Genomic DNA, 19,515 nt, shown 5'->3' on the forward strand with positions numbered 1-19,515 from the left:
TTTTGAAAACTAATATTTATGTAATTCTCAAAACTTTTGGCCACGACTGTACATCATGTATTACGCATGCAACTTTACAGAAATGAGTGTTCAAATAAACACGTATGGGTTTGGAATAACATTGTGACTATTGACTTTTTTATTTTGGGGTCATCTCATAAATTTTGGCATTTTTTTTTTTCTTATTGACTTCCATTGTAGTTTTTGTCCATACATAAGGGGGGTTGATAAGAACCAAAACTCTTTGGTTCCACAGAAGTCAGTCATACAGGTTTGGAACAACATGAAGTGAGTATATGACAGAATTACAATTTAGTTGTACTTTGCCTAATTATCATTTTAAGAAGTCTTAAATCTGGGAAAGGAAGAAACGGAATTGAGATGCTGCCTTATGTGATAAGTTTACTTCTCACTTAAGTGTAGTGCTGGTGTGTTCTGGTGTTAGTGGTTTTTAGAGCAGTTCAATAAATAAAGTGCATTTATGCAAAACCATTGCTTATGATAGACTGCTGAAGAGCTGATCAGGTTTTCTTTATGGTTTTAACAGTGCAATTACACAACCACCTACAACACATGTACACTCTTTTGTAGTTTAATGTATGCCCATTTAATAAAAAATAAATGCATTATATTGAGATTGAATGGTATTAAGTTTTAGAAATCCCGCTAACCCTAAATATGAGCAAACACCATTAACTGCATGTATCAGACGGAGATGTTTAAAATGCATGGAACAAGAGACACCAGAGGAATTCACCCATCATGAAACTCTCAACCTCCAAATCACAGCCTGGATCATTCCTGCAACAAGAGAAGAGTTTGAAGAAATGTTGCTAGTTAACGGTTGGTTCATCACTCTCCTCCAGAATCTTAAACTCACAGGACAGGAGTGGACGAGGACACCTGCCAGTTCTCAGTTGATCGGCTCCGTTTTCCTGGAGTCTTCTCTTTAGGAGGGCCAATAGGGAGAGGAGCAGGACTGCAGGTCTGGCCCTTTATTTTAGACAACGCCCAAAGCATCTGCAGGACAAACCAGTGACCTGGATCAAAAACAAGAGGTAAGGAGGACAGGCATAAACAATTTAAAATGTTTAAAAGTGCAGTGATGCATCATTTGTTCGCAATACAGATACACTACCTAAAGAAAGTGTGAACAGCAGCATAGTGAGCGAGAGCAAGTCGAGCGCAGACTGCTGGTTGATCTCTGCAATCGCATTGATTGGCACCAGGAGGAGCAGAGAGACGCGGGAGAACGTGGCACACTGCAGGAACGACAGCAGCACCGCAGACAACAGGAAGTAACCAGCATGCATCACACACGTCCACAGAGCATGCAGACTCAGGCCTAGGAGGACAATTACACATTTATCCAAAACATACTCTAATATTTTTCTTCTTGTTTATTCATTTGCAGACAATCAAAGCACCTGCCCAGCCAAGATAGCCTTGGATCATCAGCAGTCTGTCCTCCAGGCGATGCTGCATATTGTCCAGATATGTCAGCATGTATCCCAGAGTGCCATTCATGCGCTCCAGCTTCGTCATGAGCTCCGAGTAGAACCGAGCCGTTGTGTTCTGCTGCTGCAGGAAGCTGTTCAGATTGAGCTCTGGATCACAGACAGGACCATTTCAGTTTAGTTGCTGAAATAGTGCTAATGTGTTTTGGATATTTGCAAAGACATCGTTCGGTGGATGCAGGGTTATTTCTGGAGAATTACTATAATGTTCTTAAAGATTCAAGATTCTTATTCGTCACATACAAAATTATATAAAGCATATATAACCAGTAGTGAAATGTGAGTTTCAAAGAAATGTTTAGTCCGAGAGCTCTCAGTCCCTCCATTGAAGCTGTGTGTACGGTATACTGTCCATGTCCAGAAAGGCAAGAAAAACATCAAAGTAGTCCATGTAAATTCAGAGGGTCAGTTAGAATATTTTGAAGCATCGAAAATAAATTTTGGTCCAAAAATAGCAAAAACTACGACTTTATTCAGCATTGTATGGCCTTCTCTTCCGTGTCTGTTGTGAGAGAATTCAAAAAGCAGTTTGTCATATCCGGTTCACGAACAAATCATTCGATGTAACCGGATCTTTTTGATATGCACTCAAACAGTACACTGACTGAACTGCTGTGAAGAGAGAACTGAAGATGAACACCGAGCCGAGCCAGATAATGACTCGTTCACGAGTCAAGAACCGTTTCTGTCAGACGCGTCCGATTCGAGAAACGAGGAGCTGATGATACTGCGCATGTGTGATTCAGCGTGAAGCAGACTGACACACAGGGCGTTTGAACTGAACTGATTCTTTTGGTGATTGATTCTGAACTGATTCTGTGCTAAATGTTATGAGCACAGGTAAACCGAAGGCTTGAATCAAGGGCAATCATCACCAATGACGTCATTACGTCGAGCTCAAAAGAACCCAGAACCGGTCAACCATTTTCTTCAACTGGTTCTTGACTCGTGAACGAGTCATTATCTGGCTTGGCTCGGTGTTCATCTTCAGTTCTCTCTTCACAGCAGTTCAGTCAGTGTACTGTTTGAGTAAATGAATTACTCCGGGATATTGGTTTGTTTGAACTCAGAGGGAGTGTCAGCCTCATTAAACAAGTTAACAGCTTAAGTCATTTGTGGATTAATGCGTATTGGAGATGAGAACAGATTAAAACTATTCAGTTCGATTTGGTGAACTAGTTCAAAAAGATCCGGTTACATCGAGTGATTCGTTCGCGAACCGGATATCACTAAACTGCTTTGTTTTGAACTCTCTCACAACAGACACGGAAGAGAAGGCAATGCTGAATAAAGTCGTAGTTTTTGCTATTTTTGGACCAAAATGTATTTTTGATGCTTCAACAAATTCTAACTGACCCTCTGATGTCACATGGACTACTTTGATGATGTTTCTCTTACCTTTCTGGACATGGACAGTAGACCGTACACACAGCTTCAATGGAGGGACTGAGAGCTCTCGGACTAAATCTAAAATATCTTAAACTGTGTTCTGAAGATAAATGGAGGTCGCACAGGTTTGGAACGACATGAGGGTGAGTTATTAATGACATCATTTTGCTATTTGGGTGAACTATCCCTTTAAAATGGCCGTTTTCTATTGTAATAAGGTAAAATGTGATTTTCTGTTGTTAAAAGCTAAATTTTATGCATCATTACTCCAGTCTTCAGAAATCATTCTAATATGCTGATCAAGAAACATTTTTGATTATTATTAATGTTGACAGTTGTGCTGCTTCAAGTTTGCTGGAACATTGACACACCACCAAATGTTTTAAAATGAGATTTCTTTAAAGAAGTTAAGTTTTTAGAGAAGTTAATTTTTAGAAATGTAAAAGAAATTACTTTTATTCTGTAGTAATTTTATTGATTAAAAGTGACATTTATTATTGCATTTATTTGACACTTATTGGTCAACAAACCCTGTACAAAAGCGTCACTGTTTACATAAAAAAATAAACAAATTGATTAGCTGTAAAAAACAGTTTCCAATAATTGTTTCCCATGTTCCCAACATTGATAAGAACAGTTATTAACAATAAAGCAGCAAATCAGCATACTAAAATTACTTCTGAAGACTGGAGTAATTATGAAAATTCAGCTTTGATCAAAGAAATAAATTATATTTCAAAACGCATTCAAATACAGCAGTTGCTATAAATTTTAATATTTCACTATATGATTGCTTTTACCATGTTATTATGAAATAAATGCAACCTTGGGCTCCCCCAAGGAGAGACTTATTTCCAAAACCAAAACCGATCCCACTTTAAATTTAAATCATTTAATTAATAATTTGGTACAATACAGCTATTGTGTACATGCAGGTATTTTTTTAAATATTAGTACAATGTAAAAACATGTAATTACATCAGTAATTAATTTCTGTAACTACATTTATAATTACACTGTTGAGCCATCCCATACCTACCTTAACCCAAACTTAAACCTACCCATACCACCAGACCGGTCCCTAACCTTAACTGTATCCCACCTCAATATCAGCAAAAGTGTTTTTTTAATATGTTATATATATATATAAAACTGTAATCCTTCAATGTTTGACTGGTAATGTATGATTTCAGAAGTAATCACCCATTTTCTCATGGATGTCCTGAGCACTTCCTCGGACCACAGCCAGGTCCTTAAGAATGGCCTGATGTCCTTCCTGCACTTCTGCACTCTGATCCTTCAGCTGCCCACTTACATTCTCTTCAGACGTGTAATGGAAACGAAACAAAGATACAAAACATTCTAACAACTGGCCATCAAATATGACTAATGCTATCAGTCACTTAACTCCTCATATGTTAAAGGATTAGCTCAGTTCCTGAATAAAATAAAATCACTCGCCTCCACGTCATCAAAGATGTTCATGTCTTACATTCTTCAGTCACAAACAAATTAAGGTTTTAGAGGAAAACATTCCAAGATTTTTCTCCATATAATGGACTTCAATGAGGACCAAAAGGCTGAAGGTCCAAATTACAGTTTCAATGCAGCTTCAAACAGCTTGACACGATCCCAGATGAGGAATAAGGGTCTTATCTAGTTAAACCATCAGACATTTTCTTAAATAAAATCAACTGAATACTTTAAACCACAAATGCTCATCTTGCACTAGCTCGACTTCACGCATGACGTAATCACTTTGGAAAGGTCTCGAGCGGTTAGCTCTTCGTCTGTGTACTCCGGTTCAGAAAGGTAGGGTGAAAAAAAAGCCATCTAATTTTCTCCTCCAACTTCAAAATCGTGCTACATTGATTTACCTTTGCAAACAGTGGGTCAGTACTTCTGCCTACAGTATGCGTGACCTTACACGTGTGAAGTCAAGCTAGTGCAAGACAAGCATTTGTAGTTAAAAAGCATATACAGTTTTATAAGAACATGACGATCGTTTTACTAGAGAAGACCCTTATTCCTCGGTTGGGATCGTGTCGAACCCATTGAAGCTGCAATGAAACTGTAATTTGGACCTTCAGCCCACTGATCCCCATTGAAGTCCATTATATGGAGAAAAATCCTGGAATGTTTTCCCTCAAAAACCATGGGGCAAGTAAATTTTCAGGTCACTTTTATTCTGGAAGAGAGCTAATTCTTTAACCAAGTTACTATGCAGATATTAAAACAACTGATAATGTGAGAATTCACAGGTCAGCTTTGAAGCGAATGCATTAATCTGTGACTGACCCATTCTCTGTGTGATGCCCTGAATTAACTGAGCCACCAGCTGCTGCCCGGTGCTGATGAGGGCTTTCTCCTGCGCCAGTCTCCGCAGGTTTTGACTGATGGAGGCATCCAGCTGCCCCTGCCCTTCCTTCAGGGCCCCTTGCTGGAGCTGTAGGGCGCTGTGACCCTCAAGCAGCTTGTCCAGTGACACAGCAGTCATCTCCTTCAGCTCTTTCTGACCCTCCTGCAGATCACCAAACACAAAGAGCCATACAACAGTGAAGTCAACATGAACGTGCATTCACAACCCATATTACCCATAATGTCAGACTTCAGAATGAGACCGAAGCACCCATGCGACCTTTCTTTGGAATAGACATGACCTGAATGTGCACAGAAAGACCAGGCGCAAATGAAACATGAAATTCAGATCTTCATAACACACCTTTAGATCTTTCATAGCATCTAGTTGGTTAGTTGCGGTGGAGATCAGGGCGTTGACAGTAAGCTCGGCTCGCTTGCGGAAGTGCTGCTGGCGCGTGGCGTAACACACAGAGCGCGCTCGGTTACTGACAATGTGATACGCGCTCCATGTGTCTGAGTCCATGTCCATGGTGCACTCTTTTATAGACTGCGGGGAGAGATAATACGTTTTATCAGACTCAATGAATTTAACATGTAAAGCACTACATAACTAGAAATGGTTGTGTTGACTGACAATGCCAAGTAATTCACTTGCAAATGGTTCAGCAGATTTAGGACCTATAAAACAGCAAAGTTGTGCCCATTGTCCATACCATTTCTTCAGTGCAAGGGTAAGTCCTGCGACCCTCCACCTCTGATTGGCAGTTGAACAAAGCCACGCCCAGTTTGGCCAGCTGCTCCTCTGACAGGCCGCTGCAAGCAGCTTTGAGCCGAGCAACAACCTGTTTAAAAAAAATGAACATACATGTGTCTATAAAAGGCAGAATAACCGCTTAAATGCACCTTTTTAAACATATTTCCAATTGAAAGAATGAGTCATGGCAGGACATATCAAAAAGAGCTCAACCCTTTTTTAAAATAGCCAATAGCTTAAATTGTTCACCATCCTCCATATAGTGCACCATGCGCTATTCAACACCAAAAAAAATTAAGTGTGTACAATGCAACCCAATTCAAACGCAGCTTCAGCATTTTTTTTTTTTTTAGAAAGTAGAGGGTGGGACGATTTAGATGCTAGATTTGATCAGACATAAAATCTGATACGAAGATGAAGTGCAGAATACTGTATACATCCATCCGGGAGCCAACTCCAAAGTTTTTAGTGCGTTAGAGACGGCTCACCCTGATGATCACCCTGTCATTCAGACAGGTTGGGGGGGGGCTTTTCAGAGCAGTATGCCAGACACTTTGGACCCCCTGCAGTAAACAAACCAGACCAACAGGTCCACCTCAGACACCATTGCTGCTGCCCTCCAGATTTCCCGCTCTCACCTGGAAGATGAGGACACCTGGACACTCAGCACCACCCAGCTGGTTAAGGCGGCACAACAGCGGCTGTACTTCCTGAGGCTGAGGAAATGTGGCATGTCACCAAAGATCCTCAACAACTTCTACAGCTGTGTTGAGAGCGTCAGCTGCATCACTGCGTGATATGGCAGCACTACAGTGATGGATTATCGCAGAGTCCACAGAAGAGCTGCATCAGTCCTTAAAGACCTGACACAGACCGTCCACACTCCTTCCCTCAGGACGGAGGTACAGGAGTGTGAAATGTAGGACTTCCAGAGTAAGGAAATCCTTCTTCCCCTCAGCCATTAAGACTTTTAAATGGGTAGCCAGTGGACAGAGGCTAGTCTCAATCATCTCTCAGAATAGGTGAACTGAACTGCTACATTTGTAAATGTTACTGCTGCTATTTCCTATCAAGTAATTTGATCTTGATTTGCACATTGTTTATGTTACAGCTGCTATTATTGTTATGTAGTTGCACACAATTTGCTATAGGCTAGTGTACTATTGTTTTGTACATAAGTCAATATTGCACACTCGCACAAAAGATGTACATAGTCTATATTTCTTTACATTATCTAGATTTCTACTTCTGCAAAATAGCTATAATTTATATTTGCTGTATGTGTATGTCTGTTTTTACATCTGTTATCTTTTTTTTACACAGTTTGCACTTGTCTTGGCATTCAATGTGGACAGCAAAGAAAGAATTTCATTGCACAGGGAAACTTGTTTTCCCTCACTGTGCACATGACAATAAATGCTTTGAAACCTTGAAGCAATATGTCTTGTATATAGTGCTATATCAAGAAAACTGGCTTGACATGGTTGTTCTATTGCCTGTAATTAACTTGTTGTTGATTGTGAAATTCTTAAAAGTAACATGCCATATACACGGTGCAGTGCTTACCCGGAAATGGCAGCTATCCAGTGGACTGAGTTCCATCTGCTTTGCTTCTGCCAAAAACTTCTCATCAACGACACTCATTTCAAAGGCAGGAGTCTCTCCGTGGAGCAGAATGGGGGCAATAGTTTCCTCTGGAGGAGCAGGAGCAGGATCTGGAGCTTGGGCAGACTTCTTCAGCCAGTCAAAGAAAGCATCCACCTCACCGTACTGCATACTGAACACCCACAGCATCACGAACCAAAGCCCCATCCTCAGCAGCGACCTGCACACAGACGACCAGGACAGGTGTAAAACATCACACACAAACATTGTCCTTTTGTTCAGTTGCTCATGAAAACACCTAGTAATTGGCAACATGTGCAGCATTAAATGTGTGCAGCATTCTGATCATTTAAAAATATCCTTTACTCTCAGGTTTTAAAATAAACAAAAACACTGCCGTTCAAAAGTCTGGGATCAGCAGGACTTGTAATGTTTTAAGAAGTCTTTTCTGCCCATTAAGGTGGTATTTAAAAACATTAATATTGAGAAATATCATTACCATTTAAATAATGGTTTTCAATTTTAACATACTTTATAATTTATTTCTGTGATGTGCAGCTGTATTTTAGGCATCATTACTCCAGTCTTCAGTGTCACATGATCCTTCAGAAATCATAATACTATGCTGATTTAATATTGATATTAGAGAACATTTTTAATGCTTAATATTTATTTGGAACCTGTGACTCTTTTTTTCAGGATTCTTTGATAAATAAAAAGATAGAAGAACAACATTTATTCAAAATAGAAAGTTTTTGTAACAATAGACACTACCGTTCAAAAGTTTGGGGTCAGTATTGTATTTATTTTTGAAAAAAAAAAAAAGTAAAATAATAATGCTTTTATTTAGCAAGGATGTATTCATTAAGAGAACGTGATGGTAAATATGTCATTGTTAGAAAATATTTATATTTTAAATAAATGTTGTTCTTTTGAACTTCATTCATCAAATGCTCAGATCTTACTGTGCGACTCTGGTTTACCGAACTGATCTGGACTTTTACAGCGTGCATTTTATTTGGAAATACATGCTATAAAATTAATGAATTAATTAATTTATTAATTAATTTAAGATAGACATTCAAATGTACAATTCAACTCTGACTGCATTGGACGCCCGTATTAACACACTCTGCACTTACCTCAATACTCTCTACAGAGTCTGCTATATAAAAACTTACTGAGATTAATCCCAATACTTCCACCAAACACTCACCTAAACGATCCAGTAGGATTCGTTGGGTTTAAATGGACTCACAGCAGCCAATCAGCGGGAGGCGGGGTGCTACAGAAACATCGCGATATTTGCTAGTTAAAACAGGCGTGAGATTTGATCCTCGATTGCTGAGCTGAAGATAAACAAAATACCAAACAAAGGCCATTTGCTGTCGTGTTTATTAGTGTTTATTATGTAAGAATCCGTTGTAACGCCATCTCGACCCCACTCGTGCACAGCTTCAGAGGTCGGGGCTATTCACACTATTGTGTGTTTGGGACTCTTCTGACTTCATAAACTTCACAGAGCAAAAAGAAAACGCACTTTCACACTAACGTTAGTCATTTAACTTGATATTATTGGAACTTTTTATTATTATTTTAATTAATTAATTAATATTTATTTATAGCAATATTAAATGTTTTATGTATCCTATGTGCACGCCTTGTGGGTCAGTAAATTCAGTTTCAGATATCAAGCAGTGTTATCATTCAGAAACTAGCCTGATAACGTTTTTTTTTCATATGCTTTCTTGTTAATTTTAGTTAAAGTTTTAGTAATTTTGTTGTTAATTTTTCTTAGCATTTTATTAGCTTTTGTTGTTTTTAAATTTGTCTAAATATTATATATATTTATATTTTATAAATATATATATATATATATATATATATATATATATATATATATATATATATATATATATATATATATATATATATATATGGTCCGTGTATCTTTTGGTCATTTGATTTTCTATTTAAAAATAAATAAAGATAAATGAGAAACGGTTTGATTTTCGTTTTTTCGTTTTGTTTAAGAAACGGAAAACGAAAATTTAGCTGGATTTTTCGTATTTTTGTTTGTGGGTAAAAAATGAGATTATGCTTTAATATTTGTTGAATGTGTGGGCGGCGCTGAAACGCCCCTTTCATCCCTTCTGTACTGCACCGACAAGCGGCAACCGCAAACTCAGTTCATTTTCACCAGGAGAGAAGCGGCAGACAGCAGAGCATATTAATCCCGCGGATTCTTTGCTAGTGGTGCTTGCAAGATAAAATAATAATAATAATAATAATAATTAATTAATTAAATTAATAATAAAATAAAAAATAATATTATAATTTTCCAGCTGCTGCATGTTATTGACAAAGCAGACTTGACAACTTTATTATTTTTATTATTTTTATTTTTATTTATTTTATTCTAGGCCATTCATAAAAAAAATAAAATAGGAAAAACCCAACCCCACATTTATAATAAAATTTATATTAAAATAAGTTAAGTTTTCCCCATAATTAGTCTACTTTAAATGTTTTAATTATAGGCTATAGGCTACTTAGAATTATGAACTGAATTCAAGAATTCTGTAGATGACAGTATGAATATAGTGATGGTGTGACATCATTACAGATAATGAGTTCAGACGGGAAACACTGCACCTCTCGTTGGTTTCATTTGAATTACATAGGCCTAAATATAAAATTATGATTATTTTTTTTCTATTTAAATGGATTATTTTATGTCCAGCTAGACATGGTTCGTCTGATGCATGAGCCTGGTTCATTTCTGACGTTTCAGAAAGAAGTTAATGTAGACTGAGATGGCAGAAAGTACATCGTGTTGAGTTTTGTAAGGTTTTCGTGTTATTTAGGGTGTTTTACGCAGGGGCGCCCCCAAGGGGTGACCAGGGGTGGCCACGGCCACCCCTGTATAAACTCTGGCCACCCCTGTGGCCACCCCTAGGATTATTTGCATTGGGTACTATTAATTTAAATGCAGAATGTAAATTCACAATAGTTTAAGAAGTGAAAAAAAGTGCAGCAGCTACTGCAGCCACAGTTTTGCGTCTCTGAGCAACATTAAAGTGTTTCGTTCCTGAATGAATCAACCGTTTAAATGATTCGGTTCAATCGCAATGACTCACTTATTAACAGTGACTCGCTGCCACCTATTGGCGGTTTTAATTTCACATTTTATGGAACCTTTTCATTTTTTAAATAATTTCAAACATCAGTTTTCAATGTTTTATCTTTAAAATATCAAAACATTATTTATTCATCTGTAACTGCAGGTTAAAGTATTTCTGTCACGGTTCGTGAATGCACCGTCTCCAGCTGTAGTCATGTTATGTCATGTTGATTGGTTCATGTGGGTGTTGCCACTGATCGCCTGATCAGCGGCAGGTGCATCTCATTCCAACCGCCTATTTAACGCCCTGTCTTTCGTCTCCTGTTTGTCAGATCGTTGTTTGAGGTCCTCGTGTCGATGTCTGTTCGTGCTCCTGTGTTCCTGTCCTTGCTCAGCTTCCTGTTTCGGTCTTCATTGGATATTCACAGTCACTCACGGATTATCACCGCCGATCACCGATCTACCATCACCGCCATCACTACCAACGCACTCAAATCACCTACCCACCTGTCTGTGCTGCCATCGTGGTTCCTGCGTCACTCACCAGCATTCATCCATCACTATCCTGTCAATAAACTACCTTTACTTGCATCTGCCTCCTGTCCTCCATTGTTAGCGTCACAGAACGATCTGACCAACATGGAGGCAGCGAGTAATCAACCCTCCTCCCTCGAAGCTTTCCTCAGCGCCAGTGTTCGGAGGATGGACTCCCAGGAGCGGACTCTTAACGACACTGGTCGCGCGGTTCAGGCCTTAGTGACGCAGGTGTCCGAGCTCACCCAACAGTTCCAGCTATTACGAGCTCCCACTGCGCCACTCACACCGCCTGTTCCACCAGCGCCATCGGAGGCCCCCTCCCAGCCGGAACCACGCCTCCCGATTCCGGAAGCGTACTCGGGTGAGCCCGACTATTGTAGAGCTTTCCTTAACCGTTGTGATATGCATTTTGCCCTCCAGCCTAGAACGTTCGCCACTGAGAGGGCCAAGGTGGCCTTCGTCCTGACCCTGCTCTCTGGGAGGGCGGCTTTGTGGGGAACAGCGGTGTGGGAGAACCAGGACCCATGCTGCGCCTCGTTCCAGGCGCTCTCCGCCGAGATGAGACGGGTCTTTGATCGGGCCGCCGCAGGACGGGAGGCGGCCAGGAGGCTGGCGGAGTTACGCCAGCACGAGAGATCCGTCTCGGACCATTCCATCGAGTTCCGGACCCTGGCGGCGGAGTGCCATTGGAACGAGGAGGCGCAGGGGGACACGTTCCTGCATGGGCTGGCTAACCGCGTCCAGAGGGAGATCTACGCCCTGGACCTTCCCCCGTCGTTCAATGGACTTATTGAGCTGGCCCTTCGGGTCGATGCACGTCTGGCACGGATGGAGAGGAGGGGGCTACTCAACACCCCATCCAGGGGACCGGCAGACGTGCGGTTCAGCGGCGGGGACGTGGCCAGCCCCGTCTACGATCACGAGCCCATGCAGGTAGGGCGAGCTCGGCTTTCCCGGGAGGAGAAGGAGAGGCGGAGGTCCCTGGGCCTTTGCCTTTACTGTGGGGGAGCCGGACATCAAGCCCACGCCTGTCCGGTAAAAGGTCAGGCCCGGTAGTACGTATGAGGCTACTATCGGGTGGGATCTCCGCCGAGAAGACCTCATCATCATCATCATCATCACCATCATCTTCTACGCTCCTCCCGGTATGGCTGCGGTGGTCAGCACAGACACATCACTGTCAAGCACTACTGGATTCCGGGGCGGAAGGTAACTTCATGGACAGCACATTAGCCCACAAGCTCCACATTCCCCTCAGACCTCTGCCGCACCACATCACGGTCCACGCCCTCACTGGTCAGCAACTTCCCACCATATCATACATCACTGAAGACATTACACTCATCACCTCTGGCAATCACTCCGAAACCATCTCTTTTCACATCCTTGACTCTCCCCTGGCACCCATTGTCCTCGGACACCCTTGGCTCCTCCTCCACAACCCTAGCATTGACTGGCTCTCTAACTCCGTTTTGTCTTGGTGTAAAAGGTGTCATGAGTCTTGTCTAGTGTCTGCCTGTCCGTCTGTGTCTGTGTCTGTGTTGCAGGAGGAGGCGGTGGATTTGTCTAACGTGCCCGCTGAGTACCTCCATCTGAAGGAAGTGTTCAGTAAGTCTCGGGCTGCTTCTCTTCCTCCGCATCGTCCTTACGACTGTGCCATAGATTTACTATCAGGTAAGTCTCCGCCTAAGGGCAAACTCTATTCACTTTCTGTTCCAGAGAGGGAGGCTATGGAGAAATATATTTCTGATTCTCTAACTTCTAAATTCATCCGCCCTTCCTCTTCTCCTGCGGGGGCGGGGTTCTTTTTTGTGGGAAAGAAGGACGGATCTCTGCGACCTTGTATTGATTACCAGGGACTGAACAACATCACGGTAAAGAATACTTATCCTTTGCCGTTGATGTCTTCGGCCTTCGAGAGGTTGCAGGGAGCGTCAATTTTCACAAAACTGGACTTACGCAATGCGTATCATTTGGTTCGGATCAGGGAGGGGGATGAATGGAAGACCGCTTTTAACACCCCCAGAGGGCACTTTGAATACTTGGTTATGCCTTTTGGGCTCTCCAACTCCCCAGCGGTCTTCCAGGCACTCGTCAACGACGTGCTGCGAGATATGATCGATCAGTTCATTTATGTCTACCTGGACGACATATTGATTTTTTTCTTCTTCTCTCCAGGAACATGTGCAGCACGTCCAACGAGTGCTTCAGAGGTTGCTAGAGAATGGGCTTTTTGTCAAGGCGGAGAAATGCGAATTTCATGCACAGTCAATTCCATTTTTGGGGTATATCGTGTCGACTGAGGGAATACGCATGGATCCCGAGAAGGTTAAGGCTGTGGTAGAATGGCCAAGCCCAGATTCCCGTAAGGCCCTACAGAGGTTTCTGGGGTTCGCTAACTTCTACCGGCGTTTTATTCGCAACTTCAGCCAACTAGCCGCACCTCTGACCGCCTTGACCTCCGCCAAGACTGCGTTCAGGTGGTCGGACACAGCTGAGGCTGTGTTTGCCAAACTGAAGAGCCGTTTTATTTCAGCCCCTATTCTGATTACCCCTGACCCTACACGTCAGTTCGTGGTGGAGGTCGACGCATCAGAGGTGGGGGTAGGAGCGGTGTTATCTCAACGTTCTCCCTTAGACGACAAGGTCCACCCTTGCGCGTATTTTTCATATCGTTTATCTCCGGCAGAACGAAATTACGATATTGGTAACCGAGAATTGTTGGCAGTTAAGATGGCATTGGAGGAATGGCGACACTGGTTAGAGGGATCGGGGGTTCCTTTTATAGTATGGACTGACCACAAGAATTTAGAGTACATTAGCACCACCAAGAGGTTGAACTCCAGGCAGGCTCGGTGGGCACTTTTTTTTGGACGTTTTGACTTTACTATCTCGTACCGCCCGGGTTCCAAGAATATCAAACCCGATTCTTTGTCGCGTATTTTTGACCATTCCGAACGCCCGTCCACTCCCGAGTGTATTTTTCCTGAGACATTAGTGGTCTCCACTCTCACATGGGAGATCGAATCGAAGGTCAGAACGGCCTTAGAAGGGGTAACGCCTCCGCCCGGGTGCCCACCGAATCGTTTATTTGTGCCGGAGGGATTAAGGTCCAACGTTATCCAGTGGGGACATTGCTCGAATGTAGCTTGCCATCCAGGGGTTAACCATACTAGATTTTTAGTCAAGCAACGATTCTGGTGGCCACTTATGGCTCGCGACATTCACAGTTTTGTTTTGGCTTGCTCGGTTTGTGCCACTGGTAAGACTTCCAATCGGCCCCCTGATGGGTTACTCCAACCGCTGCCGGTTCCTTCGAGACCCTGGTCCCACATCGCTCTAGATTTTATTAAAGCCCTCCCGCCCTCCCGCCCTCCCAGGGCAACACGGTAGTTTTAACCGTGGTGGACCGGTTCTCGAAGGCGGCCCACTTTATTCCCTTGCCCAAATTACCCTCAGCCAAGGAGACAGCGTTGACCGTCGTAGACCACGTCTTTCGTTTACATGGCCTCCCGATAGACGTGGTTTCCGACAGGGGACCCCAATTTGTGGCTAAATTTTGGCAAGAATTCTGTAGACTACTGGAAGATGGAAAGTCTGTCCTCAGGGTTTCACCCCCAGAGCAATGGTCAAACCGAGAGAGCCAACCAAGATTTGGAAAGGGTGTTGCGATGTTTGGTCTCCAAGAATCCTTCCTCCTGGAGCCAACAATTGTCTATGGTGGAGTACGCCCACAATACCTTACCAGTATCAGCTACGGGCCTATCTCCTTTTGAGTGTAGTGTAGGTTACCAGCCACCTATTTTTCCCAGTATGGAATCCGAAGTTGCGGTCCCCTCCGCTCACGCCTTCGTCCAGAGGTGCCACCGCACTTGGACCAGAGCCCGTGAGACTCTACTCCAAGTGGGGGCGCGCACCAAGGCCAAGGCCGATCGCCACCGGTCTAGGCCTCCCGTATACGTCGTGGGTCAAAAGGTGTGGCTTTCAACCAAGAATATTCCTCTCCGGTCCGTATCTAATAAATTGGCTCCCAAATTTATTGGCCCGTTTACTGTCACCAAAATCATTAGTTCGGTGGCAGTCCGCCTTAAACTCCCTCCTACGTACAGGAGAATTCACCCCGCCTTTCATGTGTCCAAAATTAAGCCCGTATTTCATTCTCCCATTAATCCGCCTATCCCGGTCCCTCCCCCGCCGCGTCTCGTAGATGGGGAGACCACCTATTTGGTAAATCGTATTCTGGACTCTAGAAGGAGGGGACGCGGATTTCAGTACTTGGTGGACTGGGAGGGTTACGGTCCGGAGGAGAGAAGTTGGGTACCTGCTAGGGACATCCTGGATCACTCCCTTATCGATGATTACAATCGACAGGTAAGAGATCCTGGGGACGCCAGGAGGCGTCCTTAGGAGGAGGGGTACTATCACGGTTCGTGAATGCACCGTCTCCAGCTGTAGTCATGTTATGTCATGTTGATTGGTTCATGTGGGTGTTGCCATTGATCGCCTGATCAGCGGCAGGTGCATCTCATTCCAACCGCCTATTTAACGCCCTGTCTTTCGTCTCCTGTTTGTCAGATCGTTGTTTGAGGTCCTCGTGTCGATGTCTGTTCGTGCTCCTGTGTTCCTGTCCTTGCTCAGCTTCCTGTTTCGGTCTTCATTGGATATTCACAGTCACTCACGGATTATCACCGCTGATCACCGATCTACCATCACCGCCATCACTACCAACGCACTCAAACCACCTACCCACCTGTCTGTGCTGCCATCGTGGTTCCTGCGTCACTCACCAGCATTCATCCATCACTATCCTGTCAATAAAGTACCTTTACTTGCATCTGCCTCCTGTCCTCCATTGTTAGCGTCACAATTCCATGTTCCACGGAGCTGCATTAAACAGTGTGTAAAAACATCTAAATAGCACTTCAGATGCAGCTTCTGTTTTATCTGCATTGCAAAGATCAATTTTGTTGATACTGATTGCATTTGCTTGGTAACAGCCCAAATGCAAGTATTTGACCTAAAATATGGTGCACACTTTTAGAAACAATGGTGTAAAGGTAAATAAAAAAAAATCAGGTGTCAGCACAATTAAAAATAAGATATCAGCACAATAACACTCAGCAAAATAGTGTAATTATCGTTATCGATAAAATCCAAGAACTCACAGATATAACTTTTTGTCTATATTGCAAAACTTATTTTTTTCTTTATTTTAATGTGCCACCCCAAAATTTACTGTGGCCTCATTTGGCCACCCCTGTTAACATTTTCTGGGGGCGCCACTGGTTTTACCATCCAAACTGACGGAGCTGAAGCTCTTTCCCCTGTTTTCGGGATGGAAGGTGTGGATCGGGATCCGCCGATCAGAGAAGTGCAGCAGACTACACTCTACAAGATAAAGCTTCAGTTGCTGTTGTTTGTAATAGCAAATGAAAACATAGGCTACTTGTGAGGTTTTTCTTAAATAGGTATAGAATAAATTAGTAGGCTAAAAATCCGCATATTTCATGTCATTGTAGATCATATAGGCCTACAGTAAAATTCAAATGTCATTGAATAAATTAATTTCTGTTTGATCAAAATTGATATATATATATATATATATATATATATAAAGCTTGCAAGCACCACTAGTATAGAATCCGCGGGATTAATATGCTCTGCTGTCTGCCGCTTCTCTCCTGGTGAAAATGAACTGAGTTTGCGGTTGCCGCTTGTCGGTGCAGTACAGAAGGGATGAAAGGGGCGTTTCAGCGCCGCCCACACATTCAAACAAATATTAAAGCATAATCTCATTTTTTACCCACAAACAAAAATACGAAAAATTCAGCTAAATTTTCGTTTTCCGTTTCTTAAACAAAACGAAAAAACGAAAATCAAACCGTTTCTCATTTATCTTTATTTATTTTTAAATAGAAAATCAAATGACCAAAATATACACGGACCATATATATATATATATATATATATATATATATATATTTTTTTTTTTAGTTTTTATGTTTAATGAAAATGATAAGTGTTGTATTGGAAGCCAGCTTATAATATTTACATTGCTGAATGAATACTTTGTGGTCTGGGCCTGGGTTAAACAATACATTACCCAGACCTAGGAAAAAAAAAATCAATCAACAACCGAATCTAGACATTAGTAAACATTAAAAAAAAATGTAATAATATCTGCAAACTTCTGTCTCCGTAATTAAACCTGCGTCCTTTATGTGTCTGAAAGTGATTTGGTGACAGGAAACAGCTACAGGAGGAATACTGTCCTGATTCAGAAATGTAAAGCTCTGATCAGATTGTGATATTTGGGAATTTCACAGAATCTTTTATTTTGTGATGATTTATGGTCAAATCATGGCTGCTTTAGGCCAGTCTAAAACCATCAGAAGTTTATCCCTCTCTCAATGAGTGATTCATTGAAACGATTTGCTAAAAATGGTTGATTCATTTAGAAATCAATCAAATGACTTTTTTATGAATCGGATCATTTAACCATTTACTCAAATGCGCAGATTTTAGTTTTGCTGTGGCTTTTTTGAACAGTTTTCGTTGGCGAATCCAGAGCAGAAACAGACAATGTAACTCACTCAGTAACTTATCATTTGTTGAACCGTTGTATAAAAAAATCTGTATCACTTTCGCAGTAACACTCATGCACTGATATTCGGGAAATATCAGTGTTCATCCAGAGATCCTAACATGTGTCCTCTGCAGGTTTCTGGAGTCTGGTTCAGGACATCCCTGGTGTTGGAAAGATGAAGGCCATGCAGTTCCTCCAGCGATTCCCCAGCATCCATCAGCTCAGAGGAGCTTCAGTCCATGAGCTGGAGCCCATCGTGGGACAGGCCACAGCCCAGCATATCACTGCATTCTTCCACAAGCACTTCACAGAGGAATACATGTGACCAATAGAAGCAAATTCAGCATTTCAGCACATTTAACTATGCCTTGGATTTAATTGTGCTGATTTTCTCTGTGTATTTCTATGAAACTGCTATGTTTTATGAAGTAGTAAAATAAACTGTTGTATTGTAGAATTTTGCCACACGTCATATGAATTTCTGCAATTAACATTAGGTCTTCAACAAAAAGACAAAAGGTGGCGCTAAAGACTCAGCCTCATCGCACTTCAACGCGGAGTTGTTCTGTTCCTACAGTTGGGCCTGAGGACACACAGATCATTTAAGATTTTAATTCAAACTTTGCAATTAAGTTATTATTGTTATTGGACTTCAAAATAAAATAAATATAAGGATAAGGACAAAATAAAAAAATTGATAAATACTTAAGATTCTGCCCTATTTGCACGTCTCATTAGTGGCATTGACGATGTGAACAGTCAAGGTCGGATTGGTTTTCTTCCAAAATGTAAAAAAGATAAAAATAGATAATCCAATATTTAACAGCATTCTTATGGAAGCATATGGGTAGCAATATTCAATTTGGGATGTAATATGCAAAGAGTCAGTGTGAGTGAAGCACTGTAATGTCTGAAACTACACTCACTGTTAATTAACATAATATTTGAATCAGATGTAGCTGGGCATATAATGAACATGTTATACATATCTAATAATTTCTGTAATACATTTTCATTTTAATTTTGCAACTTATAAAGCGTTACAATTAGTATTAATTTTACATATTAAAACTAGTGTGTGAAATGGCAAATGAATCATTTTCATTTTGCACCAAACGTTGCACAAATGTATTGGAAATGTAAATGTAAATACAGAAATGCATTGTCATTTTACATATTGCATTGTCATTTTGCATATTACATCCCAAATTGAATATTGCTACCCATATGCTTCCATACATTCTCACTTGGGATGTCAAACTTTTAAACTAAGCCATACTTTTTAAACAGAGCCAGATTTATAAATTCAGAAAGTAAACCTGCTTATTGGTTAATCATTCACTTTTATACACAGATGAAAACCTGTGTGTTTTTTGCAATTGTGTGTTTTACAGTAAAACATGAGTTTGTTTGTAGGTAATGGCACTGTGCACTCGCACACAATTATCCAAAAATGTTAATGTTCTTTATAGTTGGTATTTACTGTGGATAAATATATTTGTGATGCATTTCTTTTTGTCACCTGTGATTTAATGTAAAACCATAGGCTGTATAACAAACAATTTTAGTAATTTGTTATACAGTACTTTTTTCCTGTACCTATATCTGAAGGTCTTTTATTGTGATGATCACTTGGGGTGTA

At 41.4% G+C, this 19,515-nt stretch overlaps 1 protein-coding gene across 2 annotated transcripts in view; it reads right to left on the reverse strand.

The window, feature by feature from the left end:
- Window positions 1-8,896, reverse strand: part of LOC132133485 (protein brambleberry-like) — a 51,550-nt gene extending 42,654 nt beyond the window's left edge. The window contains exons 1-10 of one of the 2 annotated variants that reach the window (XM_059546334.1): window positions 8,769-8,896; window positions 7,588-7,846; window positions 5,981-6,109; window positions 5,629-5,814; window positions 5,205-5,427; window positions 4,110-4,226; window positions 1,428-1,607; window positions 1,139-1,345; window positions 881-1,040; window positions 758-801 (exon numbers count right to left, since the gene is read on the reverse strand). In XM_059546334.1, coding sequence (XP_059402317.1) covers window positions 758-801; window positions 881-1,040; window positions 1,139-1,345; window positions 1,428-1,607; window positions 4,110-4,226; window positions 5,205-5,427; window positions 5,629-5,814; window positions 5,981-6,109; window positions 7,588-7,833 — 1,492 coding nt within the window. In that variant the 5' untranslated portion in view covers window positions 7,834-7,846; window positions 8,769-8,896. The remainder of the gene's footprint in view (window positions 1-757; window positions 802-880; window positions 1,041-1,138; window positions 1,346-1,427; window positions 1,608-4,109; window positions 4,227-5,204; window positions 5,428-5,628; window positions 5,815-5,980; window positions 6,110-7,587; window positions 7,847-8,768) is intronic. The other variant, XM_059546333.1, reaches the window with a different exon arrangement.
- Between the last annotated feature and the right edge of the window lie 10,619 nt (window positions 8,897-19,515).

This window comes from Carassius carassius, chromosome 50 (genome assembly GCF_963082965.1).
Source record: "Carassius carassius chromosome 50, fCarCar2.1, whole genome shotgun sequence".
NCBI lineage: Eukaryota > Metazoa > Chordata > Actinopteri > Cypriniformes > Cyprinidae > Carassius > Carassius carassius.